Below are 26,081 nucleotides of genomic sequence, written 5' to 3' on the forward strand. Positions count from 1 at the left end.
ATAGTTAATACAAAACAAAATTTTGAAGTCTCTCTTTATTAAAAGAGAAATAAAATGTCATTTGAAACTGAAACTCAGTGGCCAAATCCAGGGGCAACGTACATCTTGTCATTATGGGAATCTTATGCCCGTGTAGAAATAGCGGAGGTGGAAAGGTATCTGACCCAGCACAGAGACGGCCACCAGGCCTGTGCAATGCCTATGTGTTTATTTGCTTTTTTTGTTCTGTTTTTGTCTTTTTGCACAAAAAAAAAGACTATGAATGACAAAGACTAACATTTATAATTTGTAGCAAAATTTGGTTTATGTAGAAACAAGCCATGTTTTGCATTTGGATAGAGATTTAAATGAGTTAAAGCTAAAAATTAAAAAGCATGATGCTGCAACATCTGGCCACTTGTTGTAGACCTCACTTTTAAAGTGGTTACGTTTGCACGATTTGTACTTTTTTATACTAAACAGTATTTTTTCCTCCTTCTTTATAAACCAGAAAAAAACCCTAAACTACAGATAAATTTTCCCTACCTTGAGCGAATGCTGCTGATAGGGTTGACAAAGCTGTACAGCGCAATCAAACATACTTACATCTTAGCTCATTGCACAGGTACAGCCATAATCAAGGCACAAAGATCTTCTACAAGTTATTTTTTTCAATAAAGTTGTACAAAATAATACATTTTACAGTCTGTACAAGAATAATAATCCAGCAGTAAAATAAAAAATGGGAAGAAAGAGGTATGAGGAGGGAATAGGAGAAGGTAAAGAGAAAGAAGGGAAGATTGTAAGGACTACAGTCCAGATAATGATTTTTTTTTTATAGCAGACAGGATCATCAGTGGACAAACTGAAAACAGTGTGTGGTTAACTCTTTCTGCAATCACAGGCCATAATGCAGTTCATTTAGCAATGTCCCCGGTCACCTTAAGACCGTCATGGTTCAACAACACCTTTCTGAAGGTAGCAGTTGCTTTACTACTGTCTAGTTTTGTTGTAGACTTGTCAGTATTTCCGCTCAAAGTCACATTCTGAGGCAGAGAACCAAACTCAAGCACCTGTCCTTTCAACTTGGTCTGTGACTTGGCACCTTCTTGAGTCTGATGCAGTGAATGGATACAAAGTTGAAATCACGGGATATATGATTATGCCCACAACAGTGCTAATTGCCTAAAGTTCTCTCTCCTGTACTCTTTCTGTTTGCTTTTTAATATTTAACTTTAATCCCAAATACTCTCAGGTGTTCCACCTTCAGGGTGTTATTATTTTTTGTTAATGACAGTGTTAAGAGAAACCCTCCCCCTGTTCGTAGAAATGGCCATTTACATTTCATGGGCCGTCTCAAACTGTTCCAAGGGGGTGAAATAAGCAAGCTTAGAAGTGCTTCTATTTGTCCAGCAAGGAGAAAAGGTTGAGGGATGCAAATCAGAGGGAGATTGCAACAGTTCTCTTCCACCCTATGTGGGTTTTTTCTTTTTAATAAGGAATAAGGAGTCCAAAACAGAGGAAAATGTGCTCTCCATCACAATAACTCATATTGACGAAGGTGCATCCGTTGGATAATGTCCCGGCAGTCATTGAAAACCCTCCGAATGTTTTCTGTATCCACTGCACATGTGAAGTGAGGATAGCAGTAGTGCCTTCCGTCTCCACTTGCTGTGCTGATTCTCTGTAGGAGAAACAAATATGCCATATGTATGTCAAAAACACAAGAGCTTGTGGAACAGGGTAACAAGATCTGCTTCTCATATCGCCTGCTACCTCTTTTTCTCTCTCCCACCATCTACCTCTTCTCGAAGAATTTGATTTCCAAGGAAAATATGGATCAGGACAGAACTGCTGTGGAACAAGTGGCAGGAAGACTTACAAGGATGCTCATTATTTACAATTGCCAAAACCCGACTGAGCATTCATTACAAAATGCTTAATTTGCTATCAGACCCAGTTATCAGAATACCACTATCCAGGTAGATAAAATATACCCTTTCCAAATCAACATTCTTCTGTGTCAGTATCAATGATATTTACAAAACATATTATTTTGTAAGCCAATACACTAACCCTACAACCCAGTGGCCGGAAGAACCAAAGGATCTCCCTTACCCCTGACAGAGATAGAGTTCTGACCTCAGGGAGGGAGAGCTGAAGTTGGATTCCTGTTTCCTGCCATTACATCTGCAGCCCTAACCCTGCTCCCATAGGAGCTCTATCAGGAGGGGCAAAAAAAGGGTATGCTAGTTTGGAGGTATGCTGGGAATGGACCAGGGAACGGCATTCAGTCTAAAAATCCAGTCCCCTGATGCACACCAAACCCAGGGAGAAAATTATGTTGTTCAATCCTTTTTATTCCCCCCCCCTTGAGAAAAAGCAAAAGCACTCCTCTGTCATCTCTTCTGCTCTTCCAGCAAAAGTCCAGCAAGGCGCTGGATAAGGCAGAAGAAATTCTTCAGCCCCCCCCACTACCTTTCAAGCCTTAGAACTGCACAGTAAGATGGTGATTCAATGCCCGCTAACACTGCCACAGTTCCACCAACTGAGATAGGATTACATTATAGATAATCTGAGCAGCCAATTCCATCTGCTCTGGTCTCACTGCCACTCAAATGTATGTGTGTTCTAGCCTGTTCTGTCCCATTGTATGCCATCACATCCTATCCTGCCCCAATGTATGCACTGTGTGTGTGTTTTCTGTAAAATATGCCCTTTCCTGTAAAATACACATGCTTCAACGCATTCACCAGTAAAACACTTTTTTTTGGTAAAATACATGTTTTTACACACTTTTTGCACACTAAAAATGCACTGCAAAATCTGCCAGCACGTTCAGATGTTGGATAAGATTGCTCCGTGGTGAAAAGTGGACCAAACACATCCCACCCCATCCCTTGATTGCACCAGTGAAAGATGGTAGTAGGGCAAGGCCAAGAGACTTTGGCAGCGCAGGCACACAATGTCACTGAAAGTGCTGGAGCACAACACCTAGATTTCCTGCTCCTCCACTGCAGCTTGTAAAAAAAATAAATGCCACTGTCATCTGTCATAGCAGCCAAGGAGCTGATCATGCAAGTCCTGGAAGTCACTGGGCCTCTGCTCAAATGAAAAAGTTACACAACTCTAAATGCCAGAACAAGGTGACTGTAAATGCAGAGAAGCAAGGTGCTGTTTTAGGGGAGATATTCTTAGGAATAATGAAGAAAGCATACTTACAAGAAATTCATCTCTAATAAAATACTTGGCCCTTGTAACTCTAGGATCCTCACCAGGTTCAGGTGTTGCTGCTCAATTTAAACAAAAACAAAAACAAGATTATCTTAAAACAGGAATTCACTTAAATATATTGGCTTAGATCCAAAGAAGTTAAATGAAATAATATTTTAGTGCTGTTCCATGAACAAGCCAAAGTAATAGTGGAAGTCTTGAAGTGCAGAACCGCAATCTCCCAGGGGCTGCATTGCTGTATGAGAAACACGGTGAGTAAGGAAGTTATAGGTTGTAGCATAAAAACTCTAGTGGGCTATAAAAAAGTATTGAAAATTGGTTGTGCAAGTCTTAGGCAAGAACTTGCACAAATAAGTCTTCTCTGGATTTTGGGTCACTTTTATCATGCAAAGGCCATAAACAAGGTCATAAACAGAACACAAGAGGTTTTTGGTTAGTGGATGGTCATCTTTGGATCCAAACTCTCAAAAATTTATGCACCATCATCTAAAACTGTCTTCTTCCATCTGATGCCTTCCAGATGTTTTGGATTAAAACTCCCCTCCTCCCCAGCCAGCACAACTATGATGGCTGAGGCTGAGGGATTTGTAGTCCAAAGCACCAGGAGGGCACTAGGTTGAGGAAGGCCGATCCAATAATATATTGGGTTAAATCCATTGTGTGAGCGCCCCCCCCAGCAGATGGGGGTGTGGGGGAGGGGGATGTCCATTGTGTGAGCAAAAGTCAAGTTATTTTGCTTGCATAATGACTTAGTTGGATGCAGCTCACAATCTGAAAACTCTCTGATAGAAGTTATCAGTGGCACTATTTTAACTGGATAAGGCATTCACCTGCTTTGAACTGCAACCAGCCTTACTAGAAGCGAAATGGAGTTGCATCAAAGAAATAAAATGAATTTTAATAATCATGCATTGCATATCAAAAAGGAGACAAAATCCTGCACAATCTTACATTAAAAAAATAGATAAAAATACAGAGCACATTGCAATTTACCACATAAGTTATACAGAAAAAAATTCATTCATTCGCTACAGGGCCAAGTTCAAGGTTCTAGTTTTGATGTACAAAGCCCTACACAGCTTGTGACCAGGATACCTGAAATATCGTCTTACCCCTTATATACCCAGTCGATCACTGCGCTCTGCAGGTAAGGGCTCCTGCAGATACCATATTATCAGGAGGTCCGTTCCGCACAACATAAGAAGCGAACCTTTAGTGTTGTGGCACCGACCCTTTGGAATTCCCTCCCTTAAATAAAGACAGGCACCATCTATCTCTGTTATCTTTTGGCATCTAATGAAGACCTTCCTCTTTCAATAAGCCTTTTAAGTAGAGATCTTATCCCAGTCTGCATCTGTGTTGGAATTGCTTTTTAAGATGTTTTTAACGATATTTTTCAGATGTTTTAATAAGTTTTTACACCGTTTGTTTTCAAGATATTTTAAAGTGCTTTTAGTGTTTTTGTTTGCAATCCTGGGCTCCTTCTGGGAGGAAGGGCAGGATATAAATTAATTTTAAAAAATAATAAATAAATAAATCATAAATCTCTAATGGAGAACTCTCTTCCTTCTCCCCACCCTTTTGCCTAAAGTAACTGAATACAAGAGGGTTCTCACACACACTGGAGGTGTGCACAATGTCAAGTTTCTTACCATCATCTGGTGTAGTGTAACGAGCAAATTCTGGAAAGTAGTCTTCAATTTTAGATTTCCCTGCCAATACTTTCTCTGCTAGCAAATCCTGTTTGTTCAGGAAAAGAATTACTGAAATGGTCCGTAGCCACCTACAGAAAATGAAAGCCAATATACTGTTAAAAGCTGTGCCAAAATAAACTGTACAAACAGTATACTTTGGAAACAAAATTCATGCATTGTCTGGGAAATATCCCCAAACATTTCAAATACTTGCCTCAAATATTTCTCACTAGTACAATCTATGTCACTAAATCAATGTATAAACTCCTCTATTTTACCTTGACACAATTTCAGCATCCCATACAGTGTTTATACTGTTGCAAATCAACATAATATAGCATTACTAATTAAGGGCATGACTGGTCAGATTTGAAGGAATGGACCTGTTGTTCCAGATACTCTTGAAAAGGTTTAATGCTTCTTGAAGCCGGTTGGTCTGATTGTCCTCTCGTATAACCATATTGTAGCTACTGCTGGCCACCACAAATATGATAGCGGTCACATCTAAAAGAAACAAAAACAAAAGTAAGAATCAAGAACCCCACAAAACCTTTGAGAGCCTTCTCTGTGGTCTAATTCCTGTTATCACTTTGTAGTGGAAAGAAAAAGTAGAACACGGGGGAGGGGGGAGGATGGAGAAGAGAATACAGTAATTCCTCAGTTAATAAATCCTCCAGGAAAGAAGCTCCTTTTAGCAAAGTCTTTTTTGAGTGTGGGGTGGGGCACACATAGGCAGAATGTGGCTCCTTGTTTACTGGATTGCAGCTGCTATAGGCAGCTCTCTCATGCGTGGCTGGAACAGCATTCCTTGCCAGGTGGCGCAGGCGCCTCCACAGTAAACAGTGCTTTGGGTGCCCTGGAAGCACTGCTTGCCGCAGACGCATCTGCTCGAGTGTAAGGGAGGGTGGGAGAGAGAGAAAAAGATATCAAGCACAGGGTGGTAACTGCCCCTTGCCTGCCTGCTTGAGTGTACGAAGCCTTCAAGCGGTCTGTCTGCAAAGCTTACCTGACCTATTTGTTTCATTTCAGACGTGCATATTGCTCATTCAGAATAAAAGGTTTCCTGAACTGCTCTTCTTTTTTGGTGGTGTGGGAACCTATCCTTATTTTTTCCATGTCATTCCTACCTCTGTACCAAAGTTTCTGCTAAAAAAGTAGTGTCCAGGAATGCATGTACTTAGTTAACTGAGGTATTACTGTATAAGATCTTCTATGCATACGTAGGTCAAAATGTAACTGGGGAAGGGTTGCACAAAGGATCAGATGAAAAAATGTAACAGGGCTGGAGGAGAAGAAAGATGTCAAGGAAAGGAAGAAAGTAAAGGTAGTTAAAAATACAGATCTGATTACATAGGAACATAGGAAGCTGCCTTATAAAGAGTCAGACCACTGGCCCATCTTGCTCAGTATTGTCTACTCTGACTTGCAGCGGCTCTGCAGGGTTTCAGGCAGGGGCCTCTCCCAGCCCTACCTGGAGATGCTGGGAAATGAACATGGGACCTTCTGCATGCAAAGCAGATGCTCTACCACTGAATTACAGCCCTTCCCACCTTAGCCTGTTTGGAAGAAAGATATAAGAGATACCTCTGTCCCTTTCCTTCTGCCGCAGACTCTAATAGCAAAACACACCCCTTTTCTATTCATTTATTTATAACATTTATACACTGGTTAATCATTAGCTTTTCTAAGAAGTTTACATAAAAATAAACCAGAGAGAAAATAAAACAATAACAATTTATCATAAAACCGAATACTACCTTAAAATGCCTGCAAGAACAAGAAAGTCTTAGACGTGCACCTCTAGCTCAGCAAGGAGATCTGATCACAGCTGGGAGGGAAGTCCACAGGCTTGGGCCCACAACACTGAATGGATGGCTTCTAGTAGTTATGAGCTGAGCATCTGAGCTATGGTAGACCATCAACCGAGACTCCCCCAAAGATCTCAGTGATTGGGCTGGGATATGAGAGATCACGTGGGCCTTAAAATATCGCGGACGCAAGTTGTTAAAGGTTTTGTAAATTAGTGCAAGAACCTTAAACCTGGACCAGTAGCATATGGGCAGCCAGTGCAAGATTGTAAGCACTGGAGCTATGTGTTGGCAGTGTTCTGTCCCCATCAAAGTCTAGCTGCAGCATTTTGCACCAGTTGGAGCTTCTGGACCAGGCACAAGGATAACCCCACATAGAGTGCATTGCAATAATCAAGTATTGAGGTTACCAGTGCATGAATCACAGTGGCCAAGCTAGCCCTGTCCAAAAATGGTAGTAGTTGGTGCACCAGCTATAGCGTAAAAGGCATTCTTGAGCACTGAGGCTACTTGAGCCTCAAGTGACAAAGATGGATCCAGTAGCAACCCCCCCCCAAACTATGCACCTATTCTTTTAGAGGGAAAGTAACCTGATCCAGGACAGGCAAATGGCTATCTTCTGGGCACAGGATCCACCCACCCACAGCGCCTCCATCTTTCCACAGTACAAGTTCAGTTTATTAGTCCTCATACATTCCAGAACTGCTTCCAGAGAACATTCCAGACCATACTCAGCCTCTCCCAACTCAGATGTTATTTTGTCTCCAAACTCTGAATGACTCCCCCAATGGCTTCATTTAGATTTTAAACAGCACTGATTAAAGTACTGTGCCCTGGAGCACACCACAGCACAAGGATCATTGGGAAGAGACACACTCTCCCACTGCTATTCTCTGGACATGGCCTTGCAAGTAGGATTGGAACCACTGTAAAACAATGACCCCAATACCCATCCCACACACACTCTTCGGTCCTAGGGAGGACAGTAGAAAAAGGATATTGAAGAACGGGGAGATTATGAAGCTACACACTGCAACATAACTATTGCCTTCTATGAGTCTATGTGGCTGTGCTAATCCAGACCCTCATAATGCTTCCCAAGCTCATATGCCTTTGACATCAATTTCCAGCAGAGATGAAGGAGAGCATGACTGTGACAATCAGAAGAGGGAGGGCCAAAGGGAAAACCAAATGGGACTATCAGAAATGCACAAGGAAACACAACATAGTAGTTGCTTGATACAGGTAATTACGAAGTACGGGTAAAGACTCAAGACTGCAATCCTATGCATGTCTACCCAGAAATAAGCCCAACACAGGTTATTCCGGGTAAGTGGATATAGGATTGCAGCCTTATTATGGTGACAATCGTGGCTCAGTTTACAAGGCTTTGATGAGCTGGAAGTTTCAAGAGGTGGGGGGACACAGGAAATAATTCAGAACGGGGAATTTTAATTCAGTATCAGCTATATTTGGCACAAACTACTGGTTGTATTTTCCGGAACAGTAATAACATTCTACTAACTATTACTGAATCTGTTTAATAACATTTTGTGATGGGAGGCCCTATAGAATATTTTTTGGACACTCAATTCAGTAACAAACAAAGCAGGTACCAGCCAGAGTGCAATGTTCCTCAGTGCTAGCAATGGTTGCATGCACAAACATTTCATAATTTCTCTCTCTTCAACCTTGTCACAATTCTTCTTGATCAAATGTTTTATATTTTTCAACAATGAGACAACAGTTATCTCTACTACGGTCTTTAAAGGAGGCCTTGAAGGCCTTCCTTTTCCCCAAGGCTTTGTTCCTTGAAATAAGGAGGGGTTATAAACTGGGGCTCTTATGCCAGAGTTTGCCTGGGCTTTATTGTTACTACATTTTAGCTTAGTTTTGTGTTGAATATTAGACTTTTATAAACCCATGAACCTAAAAATAAATAAATAAATAAAAATCTATCTATTTTACACAACCCACAGGAGGAATGTCTCAACACAAGTCCCTTCTCCTTTTACATTTTTGCATATTCTTGGTTAACAATGTCCAATTAGCATTAACAACAATGCTTATACAATACACTACAGAGACTAGGAATGATGAATTAGGAAACAAAACTTTAAGGATGCAACATATGCGTTTTAGTGCAGGGGATGGCCTCGGTGATGCCAAGGTGTTGCTAGCAGTTAACAGAAGCAGTTGTACCTTATCCAGTTGTAATACACACCATATAAATTGATAGACAAAATATTCTCTATGTTACTGGTTTGATTAATTTTCAATCTTACCATTAAAACACTGGATCCATTTTCGGCGTTCATCTCTTTGCCCACCAACATCAAACATGCTGGAAAGGAAAATAAAAGTGTGAGCGACTCATTACAGCTTCCCTTACTTCAACTGTCTCGTGCCTGAACCAGGGAAGCTATGCTATTTGAGACACTCTATGAAACAAGTTTAAATCCCTGCCTCTAAACTAGGAATTACAAAAGAGGAGCTGTGCAGCCCTGGCAACTAATACAGGGGCCTAAGTAACCTGCTAATCAAAACTGCTCTTCCAATTATCAATTTTAAAAGTTGACACCTGAATAAATATTTGGCACATTATTTTGTTGTTAGAAAAATACATGCATTTTTTTGTAGGTTTCAATTTGTAAAACTGTCTATTTGAAAAGAACACAACCCACAAAAAACCCCATTCCAATCCAGAGGATTCTATGATGTATTATAGCATCATTGCACTTCCCTGTGATATTCTTTAATTATCACACAAGAAATGTGGTTGAATAAATTGTTTAGCTTAACCAAGTCTGAGCACCGTGTTTAGTTATACTTACTGGAAGTTTACTTTGTCCACCTGAAACTTGGTTTCAAATATTCCTGATGTCAGAACTCTGCATCTAAGAAGATCCTTAAGGAAAATGAAAGAAAGATTAGTTATTGAGGTGTTCCTCTCCACAACCCCAAATGTGCTTGACTTGGAAAAGAACATGAGATGTAGGGATGGATAGGATACTGTGATATTGGTAGGTGAGGAGTGTAAGTAGTGCTATCTAAATTTGGATCAATGTTTAAGATGTGCATGTATGAGAGTGGTGTGTGAGACTATTATGAACAAGTAACATCTATCAGAAGAAAAGGGAAATAGGCATAGAAAAATAGTAAGCTCACACATGAATACCCACAGGCCTCCACTAAGAGGGTTTTAAAAAAATTTCTTAGTAAGTTACTTTTGTTAATACCACAAAGTAATTGAATATACAGCTGGCTGAACTAAGACTACAGTGAACTGTAGCTGGACTACAGTGACAGAAGATAGTGAAACCTACAATAAGATAGTGGATGTTCTCTGGAAAGCCTATATGTTCTGGACCAGGGACTCTGAGAAGTTGTCTCTACCCTACACCCACCCAAGGCACTCCGATCTGTGGAAGGAGGCACACACCCCTGCGGTAAAGCATGCTGTGACAAGCATGTGCTTTTAGTATTGTGGCACCAGTTCTCTGGAATTCTCTTCACTCAGAACTGAAGCAAGCCCCAACATTGTTATACTGTTGTTGAAAACTTTTCTTTTCTCCGAAGCCTTCGCAAATTAGCCTATTTTATTGTTGCATTTTAAAACATGTGTTGGTTACTAATTGGCTCAACACTGTTTTTTATAGTCTGTGTTATGTTTTGAATTCTATTTCTGTGCTCCACTTTTTATGCTGGTTTATTGTTTAGTTGTACTGTATGTTGCATTTGTATATTTTAGTGTAAGGTGGAACTGGTTTTTGAGATTATAAACTGCTTGTGTAAATTCCTCAAAGGTGGAGTAGAAATGCTTAAATAAATAAAATAAACATACCAACTTATTTTCTTAAAGGCGTTTTACTCACCTGGTCAGACGGTGTGTATTCATTTTGCTTGACTATGTCAATCTTGTCTAGAAAACTAGAGGAGAAAAAATATCTTCATTGGTAAACTTGCATAAAATTCTTTTATAACCTAAATAATGTTTTTTTCCAGGCATTTCTTATTGACGTTTTATTAAATATTTTTATTCTTGATTGTGTTTAATATTTTTATTTTTTCTATATGCCAAGGAAAACTTACATTATTTTAAAGTATGCGGTTAGAGAGTAATAGGAGAATGCATTTTTCAGTTTCATCCACCAGAGGGCCAAAAACATAGCTTCAAGGTAATAGAATTGTATTCAAATAGTCATGAGATTAAATTATATACTATAAATAAAGCCAAACCACAACATTATATTACTGCATAGTGGGTCTCACTCACTGTATCAAATATTTTAGGATATTTCCACATGACATAGAAAGCTTAATTTGGTATGTACTAGAGATGCACTGATGACTTAAAAAAAGTCATATTAGCTGACAGCTGAAAGGTACATATGTAACCAGACATTCCAATTACAAAGAAAGACTGAACAGTTTTGGTGTGTGTGTATTTTACATATCACAATCAAAACTCATGGCACAATGTTTACCGAATAGTAATGGACATTACTCTGGCCTAGCACAAGCTACACATTGGGTAGAACAAGGGGTTGGATTGTGGGGTTTCTATTGCTCTTTAATTGGGATCACAAGCCACAGCAACAGCCAGGAACTGCCTCTATGCTTGCAAAATGCAAGCTTCATTTACTAGTACAAATATAAAGATGTTTGGGTTTTAAAACAGTTAGGCAATTCCCCTTGATAGAAAATACCTCATGGTAAGACTGATCTGAAATGAAGATGTAAAAATGTTCTCTTCATATGCACTAACAATTCTTAGAAGGACGGGTGGGATTTATGTGCAACTATGTCAGGTGTGGGGAACCTGTGGCCCTCCAGATGTTGTTGGACTCCTACTCCTGTCAGCCCCAGCCAGTGTGGCCAATGGTGACGGATGATGGGAGTCATAGTCCAGGAGAATAAAGATAATCATAATGCCATTATTGAAGCCTAGAATATTCACATACATGCCTTTTCACCTCACCTTACACAAACAACAATGGAAAAGTAAGTGAGTGGACCCCAGAAGGGAAGAGCAATGAAAAATAAACATGTCTGTGTGTGGTAGTGGTGGGCGAGAAGAGAGAGATAAACCCATTAGGTAAGATTAAATAGGGCTTTAAATCTCAGGAAAAACTATGTAGGTGGTCATAACATGGGTCTTCTAAAATGATTAATTGTGGGTGTGTAAATAAAGCAACGCTCAAAATAATAATAAAAAAAATCACCTTGCAGTTATGACTAAAATAGAGAGACAGCATCTTTGTCTGAAGCAAGAGGAAATACCCCACAAGATGTAAAATTACCCAATGAAATTTATCACCTCATGATATTATGGTAACCAGTACCATTAATTACTTTTCAAATGATTTGGAGGGACCACTATAGCTATGTCTACTGCTTGCTATTAGCTAGGATAGTTAAAATCTCAATTCCTAATTTTAGAGACAGGGCTGGTTTATTTATTTATTTATTGCACTTGTATACTGCCCCATAGCCGAAGCTCTCTGGGCAGTTTACAGCAATCAAAAACATGAAAATAAATATACAATTTAAAACACAGATTTTAAAAACAATTTAAAACACAATTTTAAAATTTAAAACAATATAAAAACAATTTCAAACACATGCTAAAATGCCTGGAAGTAGAGGAAAGTCTTGACCTGGCGCCAAAAAGATAACAGTGTTGGCACCAGGCGCACCTCGTCACAAAGATCATTTCATAATTTGGGGGCCACCCTCTCCCTTGTTGCCACCCTCCGAGCTTCCATTGGAGTAGGCACCTGGAGGAGGGCCTTTGATCTTGAATGTAGCGTACAGGTGGGTTCGTATCGGGAGAGGCGTTCCATCAGGTATTGTGGTCCCAAGCCGTGTAAGGCTTTATAGGTCAAAACCAGCACCTTGAATCGAGCTCGGAAACATACAGGCAGCCAATGCAAGCGGGCCAGAATCGATTTTATATGTTTGGACCGTCTGGTCCCTGTTACCAATCTGGCTGCTGCATTTTGCACAAGCTGCAGTTTCCAAACTGTCTTCAAAGGCAGCCCCGTGTACAGTGCATTGCAGTAATCTAATTTGGAGGTTACCAGAGCATGGACAACTGAAGCCAGGTTATCCCTGTCCAGATAGGGACATAGTTGCACCACCAACCGAAGTTGGTAGAAGGCACTCCGTGCCACTGAGGCTACCTGAGCCTCAAGTGACAGAGATGGTTCTAGGAGAACCCCCGAACTACGAACCTGCTCCTTCAGGGGGAGTGCAACCCCATCCAGGACAGGTTGGACATCCACCATCTGGTCAGAAGAACCACCCACTAGCAGCATCTCAGTCTCATCTGGATTGAGCCTCAGTTTATTAGCCCTCATCCAGTCCATTGTCACAGCCAGACACCAGTTCAGCACATTGACAGCCTCACCTGAAGAAGATGAAAAGGAGAAATAGAGCTGTGTGTCATCAGCATACTGATGGCAACGCACTCCAAATCTCCGGATGACCGCACCCAACAGTTTCATGTAGATGTTGAACAGCATGGCGGACAGAACTGACCCCTGCGGAACCCCATACTGGACAGTCCAGGGTGCCGAGCAATGTTCCCCAAGCACCGCCTTCTGGAGGTGACCTGCCAAGTAGGAGTGGAACCACCGCAATGCAGTACCTCCCACTCCAAACTCAGCTAGTCTCCCCAGGATACCATGGTCGATGGTATTGAAAGCTGCTGAGAGATCAAGGAGAATCAACAGAGTCACACTCCCCGTATCTCTCTCCTGACAAAGGTCATCATACAGGGTGACCAAGGCTGTTTCCGTGCCAAAACCAGGCCTGAAACCCGACTGAAATGGATCCAGATAATCGGTCTCATCCAAGAGTATCTGGAGCTGGCCTGCAACCACTCGTTCCAGGACCTTGCCCAGGAATGGAACATTTGCTACCAACCTATAGTTATTAAGATTTTCTGGGTCCAGGGAGGGCCTCTTCAGGAGTGGTCTCACTACTGCCTCTTTCAGGCAGCCAGGGACCACCCCCTCTCGCAGAGAGGCATTATCATTTCCCTGGCCCAGCCGGCTGTTCCATCCCTGCTAGCTTTTATTAGCCAAGAAGGGCAAGGATCCAGCACAGAAGTGGTTGCACGAACCTGTCCAAACACCTTGTCAACGTCCTCAAGCTGCACCAACTGAAACTCATAGAAGAAATCGGGACAAGGCTGTGCTCTGGATACCTCGCTTGATTCACCTGCTATAACACTGGAGTATAAGTCCTGGCAGATGCTAAAGATTTTATCCTGGAAGTGCCTAGCAAATTCATTACAGTGGGCCTCAGATAGTTCTACCATGTCCCTGGGGCAGAGTGTAATAGCCCCTGGATAATTCTGAAGAGCTCCGCTGGACAGCAGATTGATGATTTGATGGTGGCAGCAAAATATTGTTTTTTTGGTGCCCTCACTGCCCCTAAATACAGCTTACCATAGGCACTTACCAGTGTATAAATGCATCCACCAGGAGTTTGTCTCCATCTGCACTCAAGCCATCTCCGATATTGTTTCATCACTCTCACCTCTGGGGTATACCATGGAGCCGTACGAGCTCTACACAGGAGAGGGCGCTCAGGAGCAATCATGTCAACCGCCCGGGTCATTTCTGTATTCCACAGTTCAACCAGGGTTTCGACAGGAGTGCCAGCCCTATCAGCCGGAAAACTCCCCAGAGCCCTTTGGAAACCATCCAGATCCATTAGTCTCTGGGGATGGACCAGCTTAATAGGTCCCCCACCCTTGCAGAGAGGAAAAACCGCTGTAAGTCTAAACTTCAGCAAGCAGTGATCTGTCCATGACAGAGGGTCTGATGTAAGGCCCCCCACATTCAGATCACCAACTCCATGTCCAGATGCAAAAACCAAATCTAGAGTATGCCCTGCTACATGTGTTGGGCCAATGGCATATTGGGACAGTCCCATGGTTGTCATGGAGACCATGAAATCCTGAGCCGCCCCGGATAAGGTGGCCTCGGCATGGATGTTGACATCCCCCAGAACCAACAGTCTGGGGGATCTTAACAGTGCACCCGAGACCACCTCCGTCAGCTCACCTAGGGATTCTGTTGGGCAGGTTGGGCGGTACACCAACAGAATCCCCAGTCTGTCCTGCTGACCCAACATAAGGTACAAACACTCCAGACCAGTAGTCACATGGACAGGGTGCCTGCAGAGGAAGATGGAGCTCTTATAGACCACAGCAACCCCTCTCCCCAACCCTCAGGTCTACCCTGATGCTGGACCAGGTACCCTGGTGGACATAGCTGGGACAGACTGACTCCCCCCTGCTCACCCACCCAGGTCTCGGTTATACATGCCAAATTGGCTGCCTCATCCACAATTAAATCGTGAATGAAGGAGATCTTATTATGCACCGATCTGGCATTTAGCAGCAGCATCTGGAGGCCTGAGAGCTGGCTGATAGGGCAACCAACAAACCTGTGGGTGTGGGGAGGACCGTAACAAGGCACAGCCATTAACTGCCTGGGCTGCGTTCCCCTTACCTGGTTTGGACGCAATTCTAACCCATGCTTTAGCATAATGTGTGCAAGTCTGTTTAAAGTCCTGAGTTTGTCTCTCCTCCCCCCCCCCACTCTCTGGCACTCACCAGGAAGAGGAGATCAAAAGTACTTTGTGTTCTGTTTTAAACAAGTTTTTAAACGATGGTTCGATCCCAACTTGCTTGCACTAACTCCAGAATTCCCAGAATATGGGTGTAATGGAGCTCTAATGAGTTTAAAATCAGAAGCAGCAGCTTTCATTCTCCTCCTTTGGACAAGATAGAAGGGGAAGGAGGTGAGGTGAGCCTGAGGTTTGAGCAAAATTGTGTTAAAAAAAAGCCCACAGTGGACCTCTGAGAAACATCAGTCAATGGATAATAACCTCTCCATGGCATCTTCATCAGTAGACAGAATGCTGGACAAAATCAGTAGACAGGACCACTTGCCTAACCCATATTAGTAATTTTTGAGTTCCTTATGTAGCCTGTCCTGATGTGCTCTAATGACAGACTGTTTAAATGTGGAGCTGACATTAAAATAAAGATTTGAAATCAAACTACAATGAATTACAATTTAAACTGAAATGTATTCAAATTATGTTCCTGATTCTATTTCTGAACAGGAAAAAGGTAAGAGCTACAACTATACATACATCACACAAATTGAGAGAAAAATTGCTTTTATTGGAATGTATTTTGAGACAATACCACTACATAAAAGATGAAGACATCACAGAATTTGGACCATTCATCCATAAACTGCCTTCTTCACCTTAAATCTGTTCCTGAGTTGTTCCTCCACTAGCACAATGATGAACAATGAACTTTAAATCCAACTACAAACATACACGGGGAATTTCTTATTTTCCTTCACATTCCCCTCAGATTAGATGGCCTTTGATGCCAAAAACAACATTTAAAACTTGCAATATCTTCTCTACATCTTATGTGATTCTGTAATCAAAGTTTTATTTATGGCTCCATATTCATATATTTGGTGATAGCAGCATTAGCAAACTATCTGAAATTCCCAACATGGAGTTTTTTTGTTTTTATTTTTAAGGTATCACACTGATATTCTTGGCAAATGAATCCTTTGGTGTGTGATATAGGAATAGAACATGCTACGAATTTTTTCCCCTCATTTAATTAACCAATGCATCTAACAACGTGTTCCAATTAGTGATGGGTTAGCCTCCACACCAGACTGGCTCAATATAAGGCAAGCTACTTCCTCAAAAATTAAGCAACAACTTGCTTATTTCAAAACCAATTTGAATCAGTTTGAACCAACCACCCTCCTCCTTGCCATTCCAAACCTGTTACTTATAGCTAGAGATCATGGAGGCTTGCAGACTTTGCAGAGAGGAGCGCTGGTGGGCCTGATTTGCAGCCCAAGATAATAGGCATTTGCAAGCAGCGCTCACAATCTTGGACGGCCAAGAAACCTTATGTAGCCCAAGGCAGTAAAGAGACTACAGCTCTAAAAACTACTGATGTCTGGAGAAAAATGCACCTCCGCTATATTTTTGTAGTTTTGCAAATCTTGGGGTTCCCTCGAGCCTACTGATAAAGCTTACTCTTGTGCATGGATGATTTTGGATATATAAGGATCTACTACTGAAGAGCTGAAACATCCCTCCCTCCCTTCCTCGCAGAAGGAGCCCATATAATTACTGTATATGGTAGTTGCAATTCTCAAGCTATTTTTTCCAAAGTAACTTGACTGAAACTCATGATAATATGTTAGAGCAGTAGTTCATAAACTGTGGGTATTGATGAGTTGTACAGCCCCCTTTAAGAGATAGGCTTGCTCCCTGTCTTTGGCCACATTCACACAATTAAGTTTTAGTTTAATGCATGAGCTGTGTGCATCCACATGCAGCTCCTTTTCTGCCACTTTGCTTTGCCTTTTGTGTGAAAGGCGAAACAAACCAAGAAACAAAGCTTCATGCTATGTGCAAAACAGAAAATAAATGAATTTCATACAAGGCAGATTCACTATCCTTCTTCAAACCATGGTTTTAAAATCCAGGGGAAGCAGAAAGTTTCAAAACCTTTTGCTGTGCACTTCTGTATATGTTTACTTGGAAGTAAACCCCAGTATGTCCAGTGGAGCTTGGTCCTAGAGGTATGTTGAGGATTATAGTCTCAATCCCCAAAAGATGCTATTTGATCCCTTTTTTTAAAGACACATCTGGAATTACAGCATGGCTACTTTTTAAAATTTACAAGCAGGCCAAGCTAGTTGCAAGAATGTTTGGTTGCTAGCTGATTTTCACATGCTGCTATGGTGAGAAGGATCTGCTCAAAAAAATCCAGAACACTACAAAACCCTCAAATTCTTCCATGTCATGTCTGAAATTCTTACCATGGTCCATATATCTTCTATCGTACACACCAGAAGACCTCCCCTTTTGGGGACTAGACTTGAGGGCCTGCACCTGATGTCAGGTCAAAGAGACAGATGGGGATTCCTACTGGTGTACCGCCCACCCTGCTGCCCAGCAGCCTCCCTGACCAAGCCGGTGGAGGTAGTCTCTGTCATGCTGTTGGAGAACTCTAGGATTATTGCCCGGGAGGGAGGGGAGGACACTTCATTGTCCATGTCAAGGCTGGTCTCAACTAGGGACTTTAGGGCCTCTATAGCAATCATGGAGCTATCTCAAGTGGTCATTGGCTCAACGCATAGCATAGGACATACTCTTGATTTGGCTTTGGCACCCAGTGGCAAAGTTGGTGGTCTGGAAATAGGAGAGGTTTCTGTGACCCCACTGTCATGGTCAGACCATTTCCTGGTGAATTTTGGACTAACGGTACCAATCTTCCCCTGTAGGGGTGGGCGACTGTCTTAATTAGAATGGTCCATCCCCAGAATTGTGTGGATTCCTGCTTTTACTGGGGGAGTTTCCAGTGGATAGAGATGGTAATCCTACAGAGGATGTTCTCTAGCTGTGGAACACTGAGATCCAGAGGGCCATTGATACAATTGCTCCCAAGCATCCTCTGGGCCACTGTGGAACATGTTTAGCCCTCCTCTCCGGGAGCTATGAAACAGGCCAGGCGACCACTAAAGCACAAGTTCCACTATGAAGCCAACCAAAACCAACTTCAGGCACATAATTATGCCTACCGCATGGCAGTAAAAGCTACAAAGAGGGCTTCTTTCCTGCCTCCATCACATCCTATCAGAGGCATACTACCTCTGAATACCTATAGCTGGGAATCATGAGAGGGGAGAATGCTGTTGTACTCAGCACCTGCTTGCAGGCTTTCCATAGGAATCTAGATGGCTGCTGTGAGAATAGGATTCTGGATTAGAGGGCTCTCTGACCTGATCCAGCAGGCTTGTTTTTCTTATGTTCTAATATCCTTGAGCAATTGCCCAGTTCAGCTTTTCAGGGTGATCTGTGAGCTGTTGATCCTACATCAGGGCCCCTCAGAGACCTGCAGTGTTTTGCTTGCTAGGCACTTTGATGCTTGTAGGAAACTTGACACCATGGTTGACATAGCTTTGAATTAGGATTCTAATGCTCCATCAAGCCTTGTTTTAAGGAATCAGTTTCAGGTTTTGCAGCCTGATGACATAGGCAAGGTCCTTGCAAGTATGCTCCCAACCACGTGCTCTATTATGGTGCATAGTCTGGGGGTGCTCTTGGTCAATGGATGGGCAGATGTTTTCTGTGGCTACAAGTGTCTTTTGTTACCTTCAGCTGTTACGACAGCCATGGACATTCCTGGACGGGGATAGTCTGACCATAGTTCTCCATGCGCTGTTATTTGAGGCTACCCTTGAGACTGGTCTGGTGGATGCAGTTAGTGAAGAATGTTGCAGCTAGATTGCTTGTAGGGGCAACCTACTGCCAGAATATAACACCTTGTCTGCGGGATCTGTGTTGGCTACCAATCTGTTACTGGGCCAAGTTCAAGGTTTGGTACTAGCATAAAAGACCCTATACAGCTTGGATTAGGCTACTCAAAGAGACCTTCATTCTGCAGGAGAGTTTCTTGGTGAGGTTCCTAAAATGCCAAAATGCACTCCACAGCAACTTGGGAGCAAGGATTTCAGTGTGGCTAACTGTTTTGTGGAACAGCACCCCGACTGAGATACAGCAGGTGCCCACTATTGGTAATTTCTGGAAACCACTGAATACATTCTTGTTTAACAAGCATTTCCAGCTGGATGAAAACAAACCTTTTAGGCCACAGCCGTGGGTGTTTATTTGTATTGTTTTGAAAACTATATTTAGGGTTTTTAAAAAATTATTTTACACCTTTTTAAGTGGCTTTTATTTTATGGTCATAAACAGCCTTGAAATGTATATGAAAGGAGATTTGTAGATTAATAATATACTGTACATATTTTAGACATTATACATTTTATATACCTACACACAGATGGGATGCTTGGAATTCAAACAAGAACCTCAGTGAGTATTTGCTTGGAGAGCACTGTAGAATGCACTAGCAACAAAAATTAAAACAAATTCTCAAGTGACGGGCTTTTAGGATGCCTGGATTATTTTTCTTCTAAAGTAGAAATGTACCAGCAAATGACAACATTCTGTGCTAAATCCATGATAATTCTGATGGACTTCAAACTGCAGTGCTTAAATTGTGATGTCACCACAATCATAAGGAGGATATGGACCCTGAAAGTCATACTAACAGTGCGATCAGGATTGGCCTCCGATTTTTCATACTGTATTTAAGTTTCATTTTTACAGCAAATGCCCAGAAATGTTATTCTTATTTTCCTACTCAATGCCATTGGCTTTGTACATGCTGACACAGTTAGAAAACGAAGAAGAGATTTCCAAATATTGAAGTAGGAGGGGAAAAAAGCATGCAACTGTCTTGCTGTTGTTTATGTAGACTATTTTTAGGCCTGTGATTTCCTTGAAAAACACCAGCTACACAGAAGAGGCAGCACTACAGCATTTCACTGGAGATGGACTCCAATGACTACATGCACACTAGGTAAAACAAGTTTGAATGCCATAAACATTCCTTCTGCCCTGAAAACAAAATGAAATATCAAGTCCCAATATTTAACAACAAACAGCATTCAAAAACAAAACAGGATTCAGAGGAAAGCCCAACGTTGCATAGCAGTTACCAGCCAAGCCTATAGGAAAGTGGTTCCCAACCTTTATGAGCATGGGACCCCTTTGTAAACTCAAAAAATTTCGTGACTCCCCCCATGCTAATTGTAATTGTAGTCTCTGTTAATTGAAAAAAATGGTGCATGGCAAAATCATATCTCCAAATATTCCTTGCTTTCTTTTCTTAATGCAAAGATCCAATCAAATTGGTATCCCCCTCTCCCCCCCCCAACAGTCTGAAGATGTACAGTCTTGTCTCCAAACACCAGTGGGTTCCAATGCTGGATTAAGAACCAACAGGTTCAAATCCGCACCCAGCCATGAAGCCCACTGGGTGACCTTGGACCAAACACAGTCTCTCAGCCTGACCTATTTCACAGGGTTGGTGTAAGGATAAAATGGAATGGGGGGGGGGAACCATGTGCACAACCTTGAGCAGGAAAGGTGGGATATAAATGCAACAATAATTAATTAAATAAATACATTTCTGCTGCAATACCAGGATCCCAGCCTCAGCCAACCTGTGAGCTTTCCCCCCTTTTTAATAATAATCAAAAAGCAGCAATGTGTTGGTGATGGGGATACTAGATTGTGCACTGCAGGCAACAAAGGGCACAAGTTGAGGAGAGGGGTTAGCGCTTTTAGGCCTTGGGATGATCATCAGAACTGATGACTTTGTTAGTGTGTACTTGGAGAATGAAAATGGGGCAGAAGACAGAACACACACACACACACACCTGTTCCTCCTGCAAGCATCTGCAGGCGTGCATACATTCGAGCACGTGGGAGGGGGGAAGCCCTCAACTGCTGCAGCATCTTAGGGAGATTGGGGGGCTGGAGTGTAGGTGGAAGAAAGGAGGTACGTTGCCACACGCACTTAGCCTCAGAAATGGAGGGTGAGCAAGTCCTGTGCTTCCTCACTGCCTCTTGGCTCTGTCTGGGCTGAAGGTGAGATCTGGGTGGTCTCGCAAATAAGAATAATTTTTCAAGGGAGGTGGCAGTGAAGCAGGAGCCAAGAAAGGCAGGCAGGCCGACTGCCAGGAAGGAAGGGGAAATAGCCTTTCCTTGCAGCCTTGCTTCTTTTTGCTTCACGAAAAGCACTCTCTTCTCATTCTGAGCAAGGGCATCAGCAGCAGTGGCAGTGTGAGGAGGCAGGGGGCAGCAACAGTAATCCCCTCTTCCTGGTAGCTCTGCCCTCAGCCTCCTTCGGCATCTGCCAAGTGTTTTATAGGCAGACACCTGCCCTTGATGTACCTGAAAGAGACTCTGCCGCTTCAGCAAAAGTCCTCCTTGTTTGGAACAAGGGGGAGGTGCTGTCTGCAGTGGCAGTGTGGAGCAGACAGCATCTAGGGAGGGAAGACTTTAAATAAATGAATAAATAAAGTCATTTCTGCATAAATGGAAGTGAGGTGTTCCAAAGGCATTAACGGCTGCAAAAAAAAAAGGGACAACAGTGTTCTTAGAGTTCCCAGTAAAGCAGCAGGCTTTCCTTGATATGCCCCTTCACTCTTCTCTAGACCATCAGTTACTCACAGGGCAAGAGAAATCGGTCTGTTGCCGTAAGATTCACTGTGGGAAAGGAATGGTGACAAGATAACATATTATACTGCATGATTTTTTTTTTTTTATATAGTTTTTATTCAAATTTTTCCAAAAAACAAACAAAACAAAGTAAGAAAAAACATAACAATACTACAACAAAAAATAAAAATAAAATGGTTGACTTCCGATTTGTCACAGATCAGCTATAAGTATATAATATACATCAAACCTGTCCCTTAATATGTACATACAGAATCCCTTTTCTCCATAAGCTGTCTTAATTAATCATCAAATCCCAGTATCATCATTTTATTTTGATCTTTCGACAAAAAGTCTAAGAGAGGCTTCCAATCCTTAAGGAATGTATCTGTCGATTTTTCTCTAAGTAAACACGTCAATTTATCCATTTCTACTAAGTCCATTAATTTCAGTAGCCATTCTTCCATTGTTGGTATTGATTCCATTTTCCACTTTTGTGCATATAATAATCTTGCTGCCGTAATCATATATAATAATATTCTTCCATATTTCTTTTCTATTTGTTTATCCATAAAACCCAGTAAAAAAAATTCTGGTTTTGACTGAATATTTATCTTTAAAATTTTTTGCATCTTCCTACCTATCTGTGCCCAGAATAATTTCGCCTTTTTACATGACCACCACATATGATAAAAAGATCCTTCTTGTTGTTTACATTTCCAACAAACATTAGAGACATTACTATACATTTTTGACAGCTTTTCTGGAGTCATGTACCAACGGTACATCATTTTATAAAAATTTTCTTTAAGATTATAACATAATGTAAATTTCAAGCCTTTTTTCCACATATTTTCCCATTGATCCATTTGTATGTTATGACCAAAATTTTTTGCCCACTTTACCATGCACTCTTTTACTTGTTCTTCCTCCATATCCATTTTCAATAAAAGTTTATACATTTTTGCAATTATGTTTTCATCATTTGTATACAAACCTATTTCAAAATCAGATTTACTTATTTCAAACCCATACATTTTCTTGTCCATTTTATATCTTTCTAACAATTGTAAATAGGCAAACCAATGAAAACTATATCCTTCCTTTATCAGTTGTTCTCTCTCTTTCATTGTGTATTCTCCATGTACATTTTCTAATAGTTCTTGATAAGTTAACCATTTCTCTTTTCCAGACATTTCTCTTCTATAAAACGCTTCTTGACTTGAGACACATAATGGTATTTTCGAATAAAACCTTGGTTTGTATCTATTCCATATTTTCAACAGAGAACGTCTTATAAAATGATTGTTAAAGTCTACGTTTACTTTTACTTTGTCATACCATAGATATCCATGCCATCCCCACTTCAGATTGTGGCCCTCCAAATCCAATAGTCTTTTATTCCTCAATAAGATCCATTCCTTTATCCAGACTAAACAGCAGGCAGCAAAATAAAGTCTCAAATTTGGTAATCCCAGTCCTCCTCTTTCTTTAGCGTCTTGAAGTAATTTAAATTTAACTCTTGGTTTTTTTCCTTGCCATACAAATTTAGAAATATCTTTTTGCCATTGTTTAAAAGGTAAATCAGAGGATATTACAGGTATTGTTTGAAACAAAAACATCATTCTCGGTAATACATTCATTTTTATCACAGATATTCTACCCATTAATGACAGTTGTAGTTTATCCCATCTTAGCAAGTCTTTCTTAATCTCTGTCCATAATTTTTCGTAATTATTATGAAACAGCTTTGAGTTTTTATTTGTCATGATGATGCCTAAATATTTCAACTTTTTTTCTATTATAAAATCTGTCTTGTCCATTAACTCTTTCTGTTCCCTTAAAGTTAAATTTTTCACCAACATCTTTGTTTTTTGATTGTTGATCTTAAATCCTGCTAACGGTCCAAATTCTTTTAATTTGTCCATCAATATATGAATTCCTTCCAAAGGGTTTTCTAGTACAATTATCAAATCATCAGCAAATGCTCTCAATTTATATTCTTCTTTTTTTATTTTTAATCCCGAAATCCTTTTATCTTGCCTTATATCTCTAAGCAGCACTTCTAAAACCAGAATAAATAAAAGGGGAGATAATGGACATCCCTGTCTTGTACCCTTTTGTATTTCACATGAATCCGTTAAGTCTCCATTAACAATTATCTGGGCCTTCTGTGATGTATAAATCGATCTGATCCATTTTATAAAGTTGTCTCCAAAATCCATTTGCTCCAAAACCTGGAACATAAATTTCCAATTCAAATTATCAAATGCTTTTTCAGCATCTAAAAAAATCAAAGCTGCTTGTTTATCATTTCGTTGTTCTAAATATTCCAACACATTCAAAACATTCCTGACGTTGTCACGTAATTGTCTTTTAGGTAAAAACCCTGATTGATCTTCCTGAATAAATTGTTGCAATATTATTTTCAATCTTTCAGCCAAAATCATTGTAAAAATTTTATAGTCATTATTCAGTAGAGATATTGGCCGATAATTTTTTGTTTTAGTTAAATCTTGGTCCTCTTTAGGTATTAATGTTATATTAGCATTTTTCCAACTATCCGGTATCTTTCCCTCTTGCAAAATAGAATTCATTGTAGACTGTAAGGGTAGCAAGAGTTCTTCCTCCAAACATTTATAATACATTGCAGATAGCCCATCTGGTCCTGGCGCCTTTCCTAATTTAATTTTATTTATAGCTTCAGATATCTCTCTTGACGTAATAGGGCCATTAATAACTTGTCTCTGAAAATCTGTAATTTTCGGCAAATTCTGTTTAGATAAATACTCTTCTATTTTTTCAGATGGAATTTCTTGACACTTATACAATGTTGAGTAATATTGATGAAAAATCTTTTTGATTTTTACATTATCTGTCAGCGTCTCATCTCCTTCTTGTATCTTTAAAATAATATTTTTTTGACGTTCTTTTCTTAATTTATATGCTAACCATTTCCCAGGTTTATTTGCAAATTCAAAAGTCCTTTGTTTAGCAAAATTTAATTTCCTTTCAATTTCTCTAACTGTCAACATTGATACTTGCTTCTGTAACATTTTAATTTGATTTACAATAGAAACTTTAGCTGGATTCTTTTTCAATTCTTCCTCTTTTTGTTTTATTTCTTCCAAAATTAATTGCATTTTCTGTTGTTTCTTTTTTTTTAATTCAGAATTACATTTAATAAAGTATCCCCTCATAAATGCCTTACTAGTATCCCAAACAATATTTTCACTTGTTCCTTTATATAAATTATATTCAAAGAACTCCTTTAATTTCTTCTTACATTCTTGTACTACTTTATCATTCTGTAATAAAGATTCATTTAGTCTCCATCTAAATCCAAGATTTTTTTTTTTTAAAGTTAATATCACAGGATTGTGGTCCGAAAAAGTTTTTGGTAATATATCCATTTTAAAAATATCCTTCGCTAAAATTTTTGACATCCAAATCATATCAATCCTCGAAAATGTTTTATGTCTTTCTGAAAAATAAGTAAATTCCTTTGCATTATCATTTATATATCTCCAGGTATCCACCAATTCTAAATATTCCATGAGTTCAAAACAAATCTTCGGTAATTTACCTTGTGTCTCTTTGATATTTTTTTCAGAAAGCCTATCAATTTTTGGTGAGATTACCCCATTCCAGTCACCCATGACACACCAATGCTCATATGAAAACTCTGACAATTTTTCCATAAGTCCTGTATAAAACCTTGTTTTATCTTCATTGGGGGCATAAATACCCACTATCAAAATGTTTGTACCTTGTAAAGTAATTTCAACCCCCACAAATCTACCACTATCGTCCAATAATACCAATTTAGGAAGCAATTGTGGGTTAATATAGAGAACAACTCCATTTTTTTTTTTTGGTCCAGCTGAAATAAATTCTTCACCCAAATTTTTACAAATCAAATATTTGGAATCTTTCTTCTGAATATGAGTTTCTTGTAGACAAATTATATCCAATTTTAATTTTTTCAAATAATGAAACACTTTCTTTCTCTTCTGCGCCGTGTTGGCTCCATTTATATTCCAAGTTAGGTATTTGTAATCCATCATTAAGCGTGTATTTTAAAATTTGCCTGATGCTCCTTTTGATCCATCATCTTCCTTCCCCTCCTCTGCATATCCTTGTTGACTTTGTTTCCCAGGAACTATATCCATATCTTTGAGTTTATCTTCTTCCATATCTTTTGAAGCTTTTCTCA

The 26,081-nt window shown here is 40.3% G+C and overlaps 1 protein-coding gene across 8 annotated transcripts in view; it reads right to left on the reverse strand.

Annotated features, from left to right (window-relative positions):
* Nucleotides 1-278: 278 nt before the first annotated feature.
* Nucleotides 279-26,081, reverse strand: part of GNAS (GNAS complex locus) — a 265,132-nt gene continuing 239,329 nt past the window's right edge. For 5 of the 8 annotated variants that reach the window (XM_061631144.1, XM_061631146.1, XM_061631148.1 and 2 more), the window contains 7 exons: nucleotides 10,591-10,645; nucleotides 9,550-9,623; nucleotides 9,001-9,059; nucleotides 5,291-5,411; nucleotides 4,866-4,996; nucleotides 3,202-3,272; nucleotides 279-1,663 (listed from right to left, as the gene is read on the reverse strand). In XM_061631144.1, the coding sequence (XP_061487128.1) occupies nucleotides 1,517-1,663; nucleotides 3,202-3,272; nucleotides 4,866-4,996; nucleotides 5,291-5,411; nucleotides 9,001-9,059; nucleotides 9,550-9,623; nucleotides 10,591-10,645 (658 nt within the window). In that variant the 3' untranslated portion in view covers nucleotides 279-1,516. The remainder of the gene's footprint in view (nucleotides 1,664-3,201; nucleotides 3,273-4,865; nucleotides 4,997-5,290; nucleotides 5,412-9,000; nucleotides 9,060-9,549; nucleotides 9,624-10,590; nucleotides 10,646-26,081) is intronic. The other 3 variants (XM_061631145.1, XM_061631147.1, XM_061631150.1) reach the window with 1 other exon arrangement.

The sequence above is a fragment of the Rhineura floridana genome, chromosome 6 (assembly GCF_030035675.1).
Source record: "Rhineura floridana isolate rRhiFlo1 chromosome 6, rRhiFlo1.hap2, whole genome shotgun sequence".
Lineage (NCBI taxonomy): Eukaryota > Metazoa > Chordata > Lepidosauria > Squamata > Rhineuridae > Rhineura > Rhineura floridana.